The following is a 16,060-nucleotide window of genomic DNA, read 5'->3' on the forward strand; positions in this document are numbered from 1 at the left end:
TTGCTGCGAAAGAATTGAAAGTGGATTCTGAAGAATAAATTATCTGATAGTCTAATTTTCATTAGGCTATGCCTTACGCTGGATCATATATCCTTGTTTATGCTGAGTTCTAGAAGACTAACCGACACTTGTCTCCAAGAATTTAAGTACTTAGTAAGATCAGACTACTCCCAGTTCATAGCATCGTCTCTTTTTTCCATCCTCTGAATATCATCCATAAGACAAGACTGTGATCTGTGTTGTTCAGGAAGTGTCTTCCACCACTCCATGAACGTAGATTTCTTTAACAACATATCCTCTCCAATCTCATTGACCCATCTCTTCATCTTCTTCTCCAGCTCTATGATTTCTCTTGAATGCTCTACATACATTCTGGTTTGGGTTTGGATTTGAAGCTCCTCCACCATTGCCCAAAGAATCGATTCTTCACTGTATTCTGTCATCTTTCGATTATGTTCGAGCCATCTTTGTGTAAATCTGTAACGGTTCGGCCTTCCCATTTTCAGATAAGGACCAGTGTCATCATTCTTAGAGTGTCTGTAGTAATTAGCAATATCTAAAGGCTCAACGAGACGGCGATACTTGGTTCCAAGTTGTATCCATTCGTCATTGCCTTCAAATTCATCAGGGAGCTCATACATTTTGAGCATTCCTAGGATCTCATCCCATATACCTGCTTGCTCAAGCCTTTTGATATTGGCTTTGAAGTCTGTGTCATTCTTTTGGCGTTTGAATGCATCATAATATCCCATACCATCAACCCTACATACAGCTCTGTAGTTTTCTTCTAGCCAATTCAATCCTTGCTCGATATATTGCTTCTTTGCTTCCATCCTTTCTTGGTTTTTTGTCTTTTTCTCTTCGTATGTGCCAGCTGCACGAAGATTCAATAAAGCCCTCGTACTCTGTAATTTCACATTCATGAAAATTAGAATCCAAGGTAGGTCCATGGATGGCAAGTAACAACTTTATCGGTATGTTGATGCTCTAAGTCGAGAGAGAGAGGTAGAAGATTAAAAAAACTTACTAGGCCGAGTCGATTCAAGGCTTGTGTGATTGGCGTGCTCCTTCCAGTCAAAGACAGAGGAAGCTTGTGCAATTCATCCAGACGAACAGCATGCTGGAGCTCCAAGTTTTGGTGCATTTTAGATTCATACTCCCAATGGTCCTTTAAACTCTGATGAGCTACCTGACCCCGTTCGCTCTCAGAGTTCAACTGACAGGAGTAGAATAATATTTGTAAAACAGCATGCGGGTTGGTCAGCACCACCACCTCATCACTCTCGGTACAGAAAATGTAAGTCCCAAAAGGGCTATAAGGACTCAATTTGATAAAGCTTCTCAAGTTTTCTAGCAAAAGACTAGTGCTTTCCATAAGATGGCAGGCTGCATTGTTTGTCACACTCGATGCATTGCTCATCACTGTCGTGAAGAATGCAGTAGTTACATCCCCATTTGACGACGATTCGAGAGATCTCGAGTTCAAGGAGTTGAGGATGGTTTGCAGTTGTACTGGCTGCAAGGAAGGTAGGGGAGCGAGATGGATTCGTGGGACAATGTCGTATCTCATGATGAAGTGTATGAAATGGATAGACCATTTCTCCCTCTTAAGAGCATGGGAGAGAATGAAATTACCAACAAGGGGAGATCCAAATGTGATGCATTTTGGAGGAGTGGAGGAGTTGGTGTCTGTGTTTGAGTTTGAGTTCTTTCTTTGCTCTTCCAGTAGCCAAATGGTTGCAAGAATGGCTATCGGACCGCCTGCAGAGTGGCCAGTAAATACCACTGCCTTACTCACTCGCATGACCTGAGAAACAAAATCCCATTACCAATAGTCAAAAGAAGCAGCTAAGGGTCCGAGTTTAAATTATAAATTTAGTCATTTGCATCGCATTTTCTATTCGCTATTTATTAAAATAAAATAAAAAATTAAAACAAAAATAAATTGAAATTTTTGAGTCTTATAAGATATAAACTAATTTTAAGCTAGAGTTTTAAAAGATTGAATATATAAATGAATAGGTTAAATCATAGATAGAAACAAAATTAAAATCATATAAAATCCGAACTTATTGCATAAGGATTTATCATACAAATACATACATGATTATTAAATCTTGGGAAAGCAAAAAGTTATTATTATTTTTTTATTCTATGATCAGTTATTATTATTATTATTTTATTCTATCATCTTTCACTATTGCTCCATCATTGATTTATATGATTACAAAAGTCGATAAGGATTGAATAAAATGGAAATTCTCTGAATCCAAAGAACATTAAGAAAGCGAAATGTGAGGAAATAGGTGGAAAATTTAGGGCAAAGTGTACCTCCTTGATCAGCTTCCCTAAAATGGCTTCAAATCTGTGGAGAAACGCGGAGTTGACGAGCGCATAATCGTTAACGCCGATGCTCCTGATGGACGGAAACAGTTGGGTGTTGATCTTCGTTTCTCCAAAACATGAATCGGAACCGGAGAACCAGCCTTCCGCCGACCAAGATCCGGGGAAACTGATGATGGAAAAGTCTCTGCTGCTAGTTTCAACGAGAAATGGCTTCTCTGCATACCTGTGAGCTTTTACGGCGGCCGTCCAGGCGCTTCCGATGAGCTCCGCCTTAAAACCAGTGGCGTCTTCAAGCCTGGCGTGAACCATTTTCCTCAGCCTCCGATGATGGTCTCGCCTCCTCCTGCTATCCTCCTCTGCTGCTGCAGCTTGACGAAGACTCGCTCTTTTGACTCTGGAGTCTTCGTCTTCGGCATATACCATAAATCAATTATTGGATCTCTTTTCAAATTGCTTGCTGTTTGTTTTCCATTCCTAAAAGTTCAAAATGTAATTTCCTTTTTTTTTTTTTATCTATTAATTTTTACATAAATAACACCCTTTCNAAAAAAAAAAAAAAAAAAAAAAAAAAAAAAAAAAAAAAAAAAAAAAACCTTTGAACCTTTGCGAGCAGCAAGATTAAAAATGAATGGGCGGGTGTCATGGTCATGCTTGGCAACCATTCATTTCAGATTTCCATCCAACAATTGCGTTTACAAGACGACACGAAAAATAAGCTTTTTTTCAAGTCCAACTTCTAATTTTCTGCCCACAAATAAATTCATACCTACCTTAATTTCGACCTCGTCAAGAACAATACAACCAATGAGCCTAGAACCAGCTCCAATCCGAGCGTTAGCAGACATCGAAACATTAGGGCCAATCTGGTCCATCTCAAAGAAGAGAGACATCAATTATGGCAAGGGAGTACTAAAATCAGAAGCATACAATAATCAATAAACATAATAATACCTCAGCAGTTGGATGTAGTTTAGCTGAAGGATGAATATAAACATAAGCAGTGATGATAGCGTCTTTCGTACCATCTCCACTCGCCAATAGGTCGGGTATAAGCCAGAGCATTTGAAGGACATTCTGCAAGGATTCACACACAAAGACAACTTATGCAGGCGTCTTGATCTGTTCCCAGTCGTCCGTAGTTTCGTACGTATATAACTGTTTCTTCCCTGCAAAAGGTGATAGGATGTCTTGATCCAATCTTACATAGTCTTTAGGCAAGCTCCTGTTCCGTCAAAACTTTGTATTATAACTATAATTCTAGATACATCTCTAACTTCATCAAAATGAATTCAGATGAACTTCCATCCAAAACGATTTGAGAAGGAGTAAGAAATTCCCGTACCTTTAGTGGGACCGCCGACCATGATCACGGCAACAACTTTCTCCTCTGCGCTTCCCATCGCTAATCGAAGCAAACCCACATCCCGAAAAGATATTGATCTCTAAATTGAGAACAAACCCAAGGAAAACAAGAACAGTGCCCAGATTGTAGAGAAAGAGAGATTAATAGATACTCACCTCACCCACTGATATCGATCTGCCCATCTTCAAGGATTGTAAAATTGGCGTTGCCCCACTTCAGACAAACCCAATTTTTCACTAAATCCTCTGTATTTGTCGCTTGAAGGTTCATAAATTTTGAGAGATTTGATGAATGTTCTTACTGTATCAGCGTCTTTTTCATAGAAAATTTTGCGTTCAAGTATTTGGGTGATTATGCGGTGAATTTTAACAACATTTCTTGGATAAAGAATGGGTCTTCTTGGTTTACTGCACTCATTGCGTCTTTTTCTCTCTTTCATCTGGCGCAAGGACCACTAAAAAGTACCTGATTATACTCAAAATTTCTCCATCTTCATATCTAACTTCAGCATTCTGCATTACCAAAAATAGCATTAAATCTTCTAACAAATTCATTCCATAGAGCCTCTCCCATCCACCCACCTGCCACTTATACAACAATATCTTGCAATGGGTTTGATTCAGTCATCAATGGCAAGAATTTGGAGGTCATTAGCATCCTCCTCCCTAACAAATCTCCCAAAATCTCTCCCATCCACTGCTCCATCTTCTTTTTAACCCCCATTCATCCCCTCCGTTTTCCTCACACTGCAATTGCTTCCTTCTTCCTCCTCCCCACACTACCACACACCCCTTCCACTTTTCCACATCCAGAGGAAGCAGGTTTCCCCCCGCCTCCTTCCTCTACCGCCATGGCCTTCCTTCACTCTCCCGCTCTTCTTCTTCTACTTTTCCTATCTCTTCCCTTCTCAGTTCAATCTCAGCTTTCTCTCGATTATTACCACAAGACTTGCCCCGATTTTGCACAAATCGTTCATGACACTGTTGCTCGCAAGCATGCTACTAGCCCTGTCACCGCCGCTGCATCTATGCGCCTTTTGTTCAGCGATTGTTTGGTTGGAGGCTGCGATGGCTCTGTTCTTGTTTCATCCAATGTCTTCAACCACGCCGAGCGCGATGCTGAAGTCAACCGCGATCTTCCTGGTGACGCCTTTGACGTCGTCACTCGAGCCAAGATCACCTTAGAGCTCTCCTGCCCTGGGATTGTCTCTTGCTCCGACGTGTTAGCGCAAGCGACTAGAGATCTCATCGCGGCCGCAGGCGGACCGTCGTACAAAGTTGAATTAGGGCGAGAAGATAGCCTCGTCTCTAAAGTTTCAGACGTGGAAGGAAACATTCCGAAATCGAATCAATCAATCGACGAGTTGATCAAGCTATACACAGCGAAAGGCTTCACGATTCAAGAAATGGTAGCGCTATATGGCGGACGCACGATCGGATTCTCAAATTGCAAGGAATTCAGCGACCGGCTGTTCAATTTCAGCAAAAACACACCAACAGATCCTGAGATTAATTTGAAATACGCAGAGGCGTTGAAGAAGTCCTGCGCCGATTACGAGAAGAATCCAGGGAGTTCGGCGTACAGCGACCCTGTAACACCAGGGAAGTTCGACAACGCATACTACCAGAATCTGCTGAGAGGAATGGGACTGTTGGCATCCGATCACGCGCTGGTGAAGGATCCAAGGACAAAGAAATTCGTGGAGATGTATGCAGGAAACCAGGCATTATTCTTCAAGGATTTTGGAGAGGCGATGGAGAAGATGAGCGTTCGCGAGGTGAAAACTGGCGGGAAAGGAGAAGTGAGGACAAGATGCGATGCGTTCAATTCAATCAACCACCATTAGGCCAGTTTGGCTTTTCATAAATAAATCATTCTTTTAAAAAGGGGATTTTTTTTTCATTTGGTAAGATTGATTTGGAAAAGAACATTGTAGAGAGTTTATTAATGGAAGAGAGTGAGAGGAAGAGGAAAAGATCTTTTTGTAATTGTGGTTATTTCATGTTTTCATGAACTGAATTTTCTTATTTTCTCTTCTTCGATGAGTTAATGGATTAATGGGATAGTTTGATCTAAAACTTTAGATAATAGGTATAATCCGAAAAAAGATTCAAACGTGATTGTTAATGGAGTTGAAGTTACCGAAGTCTGATGAGTTGATATCAATTTATCGAACTAGAGTTAATCCGAATTGATCTTATAAGAGATCCGCAATAGAACATATCCGTGGGCTGACCTGCAAAATAATAAGAATTTGAACACGGGGCGACTGGTAACACACAGAAACTACAAGAGAAACATTATGCAGCATTTAAATCTTAGTTAGATATATCTTGCCTGATTCATTGATCGTAGCTTTCAAGTACTTGCAAGTATTTGTTGTAAAGCCACCGGGATGTGTCCACAGCATCACCATTGCTTTTCACAGGGTAAACCTTTCTGCTGCTTTGCCAGTCATTTGTAAGCTTTATCCACTCTCTCCTCCAATTACTCAATGGAAATGCATACCCATTCTCTAAGCTTTCTTTCAAGAACTTGAAGTATATTGCAGCTCGAGGACCGTAGTAATCGCTCAACAGACCACTCCAGTACTTGTTTCCTGAATTTGAATGTACAAATACAATACAATTCAACATCTCAGTGACTATATATCCACACAGAGTAATGATCATTACCATAATCACGAAGTAAACTTGCTTCCTGCTCTGTGTTGTCAAACCACATGGTTATTTGAGTTCTTGCGTTCCACTCATACTGTAATGTGAGATTAATCAGATACCGAATGTCAGTTAATATAATTGTGCCATAATTGGTAGAGTGGACTCAAAACTGAACCTGTTTTTCCTGCTGTTCATCTTGGGCGAGTTGCTTGGCGCTTTGTAGCCAAGGTCCTAGAAGAAATCCCTCATGACAAGCCACTAATGTATCTATATCATTTACAAGTTCAAGGAACTGCTGGCTTAAGCTCACCGTTGTTTGCACATCATCCAACTGATATGCTTTGACAATTCTAAAGAACAGTTCGTTCGAGTATTTGGCTAGAGCTTGTCTAGTCAAGTCCACAAGGTCATACCTAAGAGTAACAACGAACGCATATTCAGTGATCCAGACTTTAATAAAGAGAAAAGGACAAGATCTAGAGGTTTTAAATAATAGGATATTTTAAATTCGTGGGTCAACCTGTAAGTGTTACTGCCAGAAAGTTGATCACCGCTGGCAATGAAAAGCTTTAATGCACGAATTACTTCAGAAGTAGGATACCAAAGATGAGGTCGTTCAAATATTGCATCCTGGAGACTACCTGCGTCGTGTCGGTCCGACCCCTCGGGTATTACTGAGATTGAGGATGGATCAACATCAGGAAATGCCACAATTACGTCCCTGTTTTTGTCCTTTTCCATGTTGACCACAATGTGTTAGCATGCCATGTTTGAACATGATTCACAGACTTTGCATCAGAAAGAAAAGAAAAGAAACGACCATTCTAAAGCAACCAAACTGTAAGCACAGACAACAGTTCTTTTGTACTTACATAGGCACCATCAGTGCAGTTGTAGATGGTGTGATATAATACATCCCAGGCATCTTGAATTGAAGGGACTAAATGACCGTAGCGTCTTATTGAATATTGATACAGCCATTTCTGGAAATGAAAGGACCATATTATTCTATGCGAGGTTATTTGTCAGCTTTCCAAATGCGGAACATGAATAATACACAAAACATGTACCTTGACATCAACTTTGTTGTGTTGAAAAGCCATTTCAGACATGAGATCATACACAACAGGGTTCTGCTCTATTCCTTCCATGCACATTCCTACCCCGACCTTCAAATGAAAGCATAGGTGACAAAAAAAGAACACGAAATTGAACATTGCATTAGAAATAGAGAACGTGAGAGGGAGATTGAAATAGATATGTCTGTTAGGAATCACGGACGTCCACAATAGTATGATATTGTCCACTTTGAGCATCAGCTCTCATGGCTTTAAATTTTGGTTCTTCCAAAAAGTCTCGTAAGATGTATTCTTACTTATAAACCCATGATCAACCTCTTAATTAGCTGATGTGAGATTCCTCTCCCAACAATTCTCAACAATGTCAGCTATACTACTTTCATAATCTAATGATCAATATTAAATACCGTAATAGTCTTCCAAGCAAGTGAAAAACGAAAGAAAGAGAATCAGTTCGTCTCTTCAGAGTTACAGATATATGTATACATATACTCGAAATCCAAAATATAGTACTTGTGGATGAGAGAAAAAGCACCCAATATTTATTTTTAAAAAATTTGGAGTTAATATGAAAATTAGTATAGTTGTAGCAATTAAATAATGCTGCCAAAACATTATAATAACACCTAGATTTAAAATAATGGTAGATAATAAACTTACCATTGTCGAGTATGGACTACTACGAGCTTCAATTGGTCCAGATGCTATTGAATCTAAAATGCCATACATTTCGACATTTCCAGCAAAGTTATGTAGCATGCACCTGCAATAGGCAATTGATATCATTATAGCTTCGAGCATCGTACATTCATTAAAATATAGCACACAGCTAAAGAAACACTAAATCAACTTAGTCTTGGAACCCTGAGCATGACACCAAGGCACTATATATGGTCCAGGACATAGGGACAAGACAGCAGAATTATTGAGACATTGTAAACTGATACAATTTAACAAAAGTTTAAGACATTCATAAAAATAGCAAAAAGATTAGCTAACTTTATGCTTAATCAAGGAAAATTTCTTCCAGTTTATTAGACCTCAACATTAAAATCGAGCAAAAGAAAGAAATAGGGACTTTCCAGATGTAAGGGACTCCATAAAATTGCTCAGAAGCTATCCAGATCGGTTTCACTTCAGCATACAAATCAAGGACTACCAGCCTTCCCAAAGACACAGAATGTAAAAGGGCCTGAAAAATGCGTCACCAACGTCAACCAAGAGTGAAAGAAAGCCTTGAGATTGAATAGATAGAAGAAGGTATAGTATTATATAATGAATTAGCATTTATAAATAACAAAGGATTTGAGCCAGGGATTCCTCAAGTAGAGCCTTGATATGGCAATGATCTAATGATGATTGAAAATTGGAGGGTATGAAAGAATTCTTGTAACCTTCATTTGTTGAGGCCTCCAGAATGGATCATATGAAAACATCCAACCCTGTATATGAACAAATTTCATTATCAAGTTACACTAGTTTAGTGATATGAGAACCTTAATGAATTGGCGTAAAGAACCCTCATATGGCAAAACAAACCAACAATCACCTGCATAAGCCAGACAGCACTAGAATCTCCCGCCTGCATTCCTCCAAAAATAGCTGCACCTAATGAAGAGATGTATTCCACATCATCCACAGGTGGAGTGTTCTCGTCAAAGGTATCACTGTAGGATGAAAAGATATTCTAATGATGATTGAAAAATGAAGAAAAGACGCAATTTAAAGACTGTCCAAACCAATACTGCACCAATTTTAAACGTTTGTTCTTGTTTGCTTTTCTGTCATTCTAATGTAAGTAAGCTAATCATCGAGGAATCAGAGGAAAAGAGTAGCATACCAATTGTATACATGGGAAGTTCTTCCATATTCTGACGAAAAAAAGGTAATTTCAGACACAATTAGAACAGTCAAGTATCATTTAACGAAAAGGCATGCAATATCATATTCTCATACAGTTCACTAGCATAGGTCCAAAATACCTTTCAGTTGTTGCTCAATAAATGCTCTGCCGATTTCAACAAATAAAGGGTCCATGGCATCAAGGAGGTACGTGCAGCACCATCTAGGGTCACTGTGAACAGAAAACCTGCAGAGCAATTGTATGACATAGCGTATTGATATTGTCAATAATTAAAACAACATCCTTGGTATCATGGACTTCACTAACTCTGGTTTCAGAGTGTATCAGAATATATTCTAAGCAGATGTCAAAGAGATGCAAGAGTAAAGAAACAGTATTAACCATAACAAATATGAATTTGATATCAGATAAGGAGGTGGGGAGTTACCAATTTCCTAAGCGTGTTATCTTCGCTGATGGATATATTTGTTTGAAAGCAGCAGGAATATTACCTGAAAAGGCTGGGAGAACTGAAAGGGAGGAAAAAGAAACCATGGTCCTCAGATTATTCCCAGCACAAGAGATTTCTAAGTTTTGGATTCTTTTCAACGCAATTAGAAGTCAAACTATAGTAAAAAAACAAAAAATAGTCTGCAACAGCACTGAAGCTTTAAAACAGCAATTCAAAAGAAAAGGCCAATATCAAAGTGAAAATATTTAATGGAACAGAATATCAAGTTTGAGCATTTTGAAGTCTATTGCATTGCAAGAACATGTCATAATCAATATATTGACTGACATTCGATACCTGGAGTCATTCCAAGCTCAAACATTCTGCCAATAACTTTTTTCTGCAGAATAAGCTGTTGATCAAACCAACTTGGCGGCAGTGGCCCACCCCATCTGTTATCAGAATGTTGATATTCGAAAGGAAACTATAATAAATTATATGAAGATTTTTAATGGTAGAGCTAATAAACATGATACTTTTAAGCCACTCTCTGCATATTCGAGATCATGCCATCTTTCATTTTAGTCAACCATCTGACAGTATGATTTGATTTCAATGCAGTTACAAAACAACTACTCACTTGTGCAAATTTCCCATACGTGACCACGCAAGAAATGCTGGACCTCCAAAGAAATCGTCCAAATCTGAGTTGCTTATATTAAATTTCTGCAAATATAGTCTGGAGTGAGATCAATCTAGACTTTCAAGCAAGTAAGTTGCAATAAGATAAGAACCTCAAAGAATCATTAGAGACAACTTCTTCGCTTCGGCCACTTTATGACATTAAATTAAAATGTAGGAAACAAGTAAACTACAATTCAGAAAAAGCAAGAAAAGACAGGAAAGCTACGCTAGCATGATGAAGAAATCAGTGAACAAAAGAAGCTTGAAATGATATTGTACTCTTTGGACTTTCCCTCAAGATTTTTAAAACACATATGTTAGGGAGAGGTTTCCACACCTTTATAAAGAATGCTTTATTCCCCTCTCCAATTGATGTGGGATCTCACAATAATATTGTTCCAATCGTCATAAATACGAAGACAAGTCAGGGGTTTAGAATTTGTAGGATAAATTGACTTCTTAAACATCTTCTACCGCACAAAGAATGCCATTCACAGTTATATTTTATATGGTACTACTCAATATATCGTTATGTCGAACAACAGTAGGGGAAAAATTATGCAGATAAGAAGAGGAAAACATACTTGAAATACTTTCCGCCAGATAGCCTCCTGCCCAGTAAATGCCAGAGGCATATTGATACCCTGAAGAGCCATCCAATCTATTTCCTTCTCCCATCTCTCCCAGTCCCACCAGGCAAAAGAGTCTTTGAAAAGCAGAGGAAATTAAAATAGAAACATATGTAGAGAAACAGTAACCAAATCACTGTCATTGGAGGAACACGAAGTATTCTAATGCAATTTCAGAGAAACCTTACAGCTTGATGTAACTGCATTTTGATAATAGTTTAAGGGAATAGGCCTCTGAACAATAATTTCGTCACTTTGAATAAGAGGTAATGAGCCAGGCTTAGGTACAGAAAATAGCTGTGAGCCACCAGTTTTATCCCATGATATGTGTGCACCACACCAGTGCTTTAGATACCAATGCAAACCAGCTAAAATCTCCACTCCAGTGACACCAGCGATTCTAGAAAAGATTGGAAGTTGTGTTCGTGTTAGAAGTATCCACTTCAATCTCCATTTTAATTTACAAGGAACGTTGTGCGATGAATGATGTGTATGAATCCATTTTACTTACAAAATTTCAGGATCCCCCGGTCTCCTGAACGCACGATGGTTCCTGATCAGAAAGCAAGATTCCCCACCACATGCGTCCTGGGAAAAATGACGAATACATAAACCGTGAGAAGAATGAACATAAGAAACAGATAGTAGGAGCAGACTAGACGAAGAGAGTTTTTACATTTCCAAAATTTCCGAGAATCGGATAAAGCTATACTCCCGCGCCGTCCTCGAACAAAACAAATTAAAATCTCCTAAAATTCCAAGTACCTTAGAGAGAATTTGAAAGTCAAAGCTGGAGAGGTGCGAAGGAAGAAGGCGACGAAGAACTCCACGAGCCGCAGCAACTTGGACAGACGAAGGCGCCCTCTCGCGATCCTGGATATCAAGAAGCCGCGAAATGTATCCGACTCCAATGGTGGAGGAAAAGGAAGTGGAGAAGGTGGTGAATATGGAAAGAAAGATGAGAAAAACGGCAGCAAAAGGGGGCGCCATAAGAACAGGTAAAGAGAAACAGAAACACAGAAAGCAGTAGTAGAAAAAGAAAGTGAAGATGAAATTTTATAAAGGAAATGGACATGGTGGTGGATGACGTCGAGGAATCTTGTAAATGGCGATCAGCTTTGAAGAGTACCAGTGACAAGCAGACAACGTCAACGGCCGGCGGAGCCTGGACGAGAGTGGAAGAGCGCGCGAAAGCGAAACTCAAACTGACGAATGGATATATATATATATATATATATAAGTATGTGGGGGCCTCTATTCCGTGTCAGCAAAGCTCGATGCCTAAGAAAATCAAAACGACATCGTTTTGAAGAGTATGTAGGGATCTACTTAAGCATGGTTAGAAGGGAGTTTAGAGAAATTTCTAGTTAGAATGAAAATTTAAACACGGAGGAAAATTCAATCTCTATAAATTTTTTCGAAAATAATCTCGTAAGAAAAGACTTCCTCTTCTCGATTTGTGGATATCTCTAGTTAAAAGGGTCGAGATAGATAATTCNAAGCATACCAATTCTAAGCCCATACGAAAAGGCAAGTGGAAACAACAAATAATTAAGATATGCCTCCATCTAAAAAAGCTAGCCAGTCCAAAGTGGATTATTTAAATAAATCCATTAATATAAGTTCATTTATAAAATTAACTTTTATATCCTTCATAAGTTGCCTTAATAATAATAATAATTAAAATTCCATTGTAATTACCCATCTACAATAAATATTGAAATATCACAGCTACAAAAAAATTAAAATCAAAATTAAAAATTAGCATTCTTCCAATTTCACTTTATCGTCTTTTTTTAAGAGGAAGAAAAAAAGACCATTTTAATTACATTGTTTACAAACAAGGACAGACCCAATAATCGAATAGGACGAAGAAGGAATCAAAACGGCGTCGTATTAGCCGATCTGGGACTTCTTCCACCGCCGTTTCGGTACCGACTCAAACTGAGTCCGCCTCTTTCGAAACTCGACTCACCGCCATTGCCGTCTTCTTCTTCTTCTTCTTCTTCTTCTTCATCGTCGTCATCGTCTTCATTGAATGTCCCTCTCATCTTCATCCTCTCCAATATCTTCTTCGCCTTCTCTCTCGCTCTATCACTTCCTCTTTCAGCAATCTCCCTCAAAACCTCCATTGCTCCGGCTTCCTTCGCCAGTCCTTTGAACCTCATACTTCCATAGCTGAGTGCGTACAATGCCGCAACGCAATTCTCGCGAGTTGATTTCGAGTACAATTCTTTCTCCCTCAGCATTCCGACCAAGAGCCCGACGGCGTTGGCGTCTAGCATTGCCGATCTTCCCTCCTGGCACACGGCGATGTTGCAGAGGATCAGCAGCAGCCAATTCATTGAGCTACCTGATTTCACCATGGAGAGTAGAGTCGTTACGGCGCCGAGTTTGATGAGCTTCACTCGGTTGCTCTGTATCATTGTTAGGTTGTATAGACACAGAGCGGAATCCTTTCGAGTTATCTCGCTAGTCGATCGGAGTGCGTAAAGGAGTGGCGGCAGTGCGCCTAGAACTCCGATTGTCATCCGATTTTCGTCCTCCAAGGCTAGGCTGAAGAGTGCTCCGGCGGCGTGTTCTTGCGCTTCGGCATGTCCTCCTTTTAGCGCGTCGATTAAGTTCGGAACCAGACCTGACCGGGCGATCTTTTGCTTGTTTAGCTTTTCGAGGGAGAGATTTACCAGAGAGGCGAGGGCGTTGATTTGTACGGCGGAGTATCTCGATGTAATCAGAGGGCGGAGAGATAAGAGAATCCGAGGCGTACAAAGCGAAACCCTAATTTTCTCATTTTCTTTCGTGATTTTTCTAAGCGAAATAACGCCTTCTTCTTGCTTAAACACATCGGGGCTCGTGAGCTTCGATAACAATTCCTTCTCGTCTTGGGGTATCGATGAATTAGGGCCTAGGGTTTGGATGAGCGCTTCGTTTTCAACAACTTCACAGGAAGAAGACGAAGAGGAATAACACCCAGGTCGAGTCGTGAACGGCAGCGGAGTCCCCGGACTCCCTCCGACGATGACCGATTCCTCCGACGAGCTCGTGTAGTAACGTTCTGGACGGTGGCCTAACTCCGTCACGGCGTGCGAAAAATTCACCGGCGGCAAATCCGATACCCCCGCTAACAAATCCCTATCCGACGAATCCCTGATTCCAACCTGAGGCTTCTCCTTGTCCTTCTCCTCCATCAATGCTCTAACAATCTTCTCCACGGAGTCGTAATCAGGCGCCTGAGAATTCCTGACACCGGACTCCTCACACCAATGGAGAATCGTCTTCTTCATAGCCAAATTCGGAATTACAGTGGAGAAATCTGGGGTCGAGCCATCCTCTAACACAGGGGAGAACCCCAAACTCCTGCAAACCTGCGTAGAAACACGCTCAAAGGTCTGGCCGGAAGAGACAACAACCGGGTCGGCCATTAAGGATCCGGAAACTGGGCAAATGAACTCGTTAGGAGGCTCCTTGGATTCGACCCTAAAACTAGAAGAAGAACGACGATGGGAGAAGATGGATTTCCACCGGAACTTGCCATTGCCACCCATACATGCGAAAACAAAAAACAGAAACCAAATCCCACGGCCACCGCCTCAGTGCTGAAACCCCAAATCCTGCAAGAACCTAATCGGAATCCAATTGCACAGAGATTTGAGTGACGAAAAAGATAGAGGGAGAAATGTAGCGTGAGGAAGAGGAGCGAGTGAGTTGCTTTAGGGCGTCTACTACCAGCTGTGGGTTGCAGTTTGGTTTGTTTGTGTGGGTCTGATTATTTGGTTGACCGGTCAACGCTGAAGGCTAGCCATTTTCCTTTATTTATTTATTTATTTATTTATTTATTTTGTATTTCTATTTTCCGTGGTTTTAGAAACAGTCCATTCTCCACTCTCCCTGTCAAATAAATCACACTTTGATTTTTAGTTCCCTTCCTCGTTTTCTTCTCACCGGTCAATTTCATTAGCTGTTTATATAAAGATTCTGATTTTTTAAATTTTTAATTCTAAAATTTCAAAATTCACATTTTTTTTCTCTCTGTTTTTCAACATTTAATCTATTCTTTGTTTTGTCCAATAATACAATTTAAAAACCTTTTTTACTTTGAATTAGTCTAATTAAATGATTTCGTCTCATTAAAAAGAGTAACCACCATTATTTATTTTGCATGTGTTTCTAGTTGAGCTTACAAACGAAGCATAACACAATTATGAACCACCCAAACATTCCTTCTCTAGATACACCATTTTTCTTCATTCACGTCTCGCGCCCACGATCAAAAGTAGACTTTCTTTTCCATGTCATTCAAGTAGTTTTCATTAATGAATCAAATATATTATTTATTAGATTAACGGCCTTTTATTAAAAAAAAAAAATCAGCACAGATAGTTATATTTAAGTTTAAATTACAAGATTTGTGTTGATTTAGAGCGCTATCAAACGTAATGTGTAGATAATTATTTGACATTTTATAAATTGATAAATACAATAATTAATATTTTATAATATTGAGTAATATTTAAATAAAAAGAAAAAAAAAATTAGGAGAGAGAAAGTTGAAGAAAATAAATAAATTATTCTTGTCCTCTAGAAACGGCACAAGCAATTCTCCGCTTTTTGGATTGGAATTATAATGTTCCTCACACACAATTCCATCATTCTCTCTCTCTTTTTCCTTTTAATTATTTATTATTTATTATTTGTATTTTTATAAATCTAAATTTCTATAAATTAAAAAATATATATCTTTAAAATACTTTAACTTTCAATAATCTTTAAAAATATATTAAAAAAATATTTTTATTCCCACATTATTCTTCTAAGTTTAATACATTTTATTTTTATTTTTAAGTTTAAGCGTAATTAAGAAATATAAGTTTAACCTTTTCCATTAAAATTTGTTAATAATAAAATACTTCTTAAATTTTCATCAGTATTTTAAGAATATTTTAAAATTAAAAAGTATTATTGAAATTTTATAATTTTTTTTATAAAACTAAAAGTGTTATGATCT

The 16,060-nt window shown here is 39.0% G+C and overlaps 4 protein-coding genes across 9 annotated transcripts; 1 reads left to right on the top strand and 3 right to left on the bottom strand.

The window, feature by feature from the left end:
* LOC111792613 (protein EDS1L-like) lies at positions 1–4,057 on the bottom strand. 6 transcript variants are annotated; one of them, XM_023674128.1, is made up of 6 exons: positions 3,865–4,057; positions 3,689–3,748; positions 3,117–3,568; positions 2,332–2,820; positions 1,028–1,807; positions 1–905 (listed from the first exon to the last, which is right to left on the bottom strand). In XM_023674128.1, the coding sequence occupies exons 4-6, from the start codon at positions 2,767–2,769 to the stop codon at positions 165–167; spliced, it is 1,959 nt and encodes a 652-aa protein (XP_023529896.1). In that variant the 5' UTR covers positions 2,770–2,820; positions 3,117–3,568; positions 3,689–3,748; positions 3,865–4,057; the 3' UTR covers positions 1–164. The 6 variants fall into 6 exon arrangements, with proteins under 6 accessions (XP_023529896.1, XP_023529899.1, XP_023529898.1 ...); XM_023674131.1 differs by having other exon boundaries at positions 3,117–3,209; positions 3,298–3,568; positions 3,689–4,057; XM_023674130.1 differs by having other exon boundaries at positions 3,117–3,218; positions 3,298–3,568; positions 3,689–4,057.
* A 233-nt stretch (positions 4,058–4,290) lies between these two features.
* On the top strand, positions 4,291–5,736 carry LOC111792616 (peroxidase 41-like). The gene has a single exon (XM_023674135.1). The coding sequence runs from the start codon at positions 4,560–4,562 to the stop codon at positions 5,553–5,555; it is 996 nt and encodes a 331-aa protein (XP_023529903.1). The 5' UTR covers positions 4,291–4,559; the 3' UTR covers positions 5,556–5,736.
* A 106-nt stretch (positions 5,737–5,842) lies between these two features.
* Positions 5,843–12,196, bottom strand: LOC111792617 (alpha-N-acetylglucosaminidase-like). The gene is made up of 20 exons (XM_023674137.1): positions 11,821–12,196; positions 11,567–11,643; positions 11,244–11,455; positions 11,011–11,132; positions 10,383–10,468; positions 10,100–10,194; positions 9,740–9,821; positions 9,431–9,537; positions 9,289–9,319; positions 8,998–9,115; positions 8,843–8,890; positions 8,531–8,640; positions 8,109–8,211; positions 7,440–7,538; positions 7,242–7,352; positions 6,890–7,101; positions 6,545–6,782; positions 6,385–6,463; positions 6,047–6,308; positions 5,843–5,945 (listed from the first exon to the last, which is right to left on the bottom strand). Exons 1-19 carry the CDS (start codon positions 12,043–12,045, stop codon positions 6,052–6,054), a joined length of 2,412 nt encoding a protein of 803 aa, XP_023529905.1. The 5' UTR covers positions 12,046–12,196; the 3' UTR covers positions 5,843–5,945; positions 6,047–6,051.
* Positions 12,197–12,744: 548 nt separating this feature from the next.
* LOC111793835 (U-box domain-containing protein 38-like) lies at positions 12,745–14,873 on the bottom strand. The gene has a single exon (XM_023675893.1). It carries the CDS (start codon positions 14,598–14,600, stop codon positions 12,936–12,938), a length of 1,665 nt encoding a protein of 554 aa, XP_023531661.1. The 5' UTR covers positions 14,601–14,873; the 3' UTR covers positions 12,745–12,935.
* Positions 14,874–16,060: the final 1,187 nt, after the last annotated feature.

Source organism: Cucurbita pepo, chromosome LG04, assembly GCF_002806865.2.
Source record: "Cucurbita pepo subsp. pepo cultivar mu-cu-16 chromosome LG04, ASM280686v2, whole genome shotgun sequence".
Classification (NCBI taxonomy): domain Eukaryota; kingdom Viridiplantae; phylum Streptophyta; class Magnoliopsida; order Cucurbitales; family Cucurbitaceae; genus Cucurbita; species Cucurbita pepo.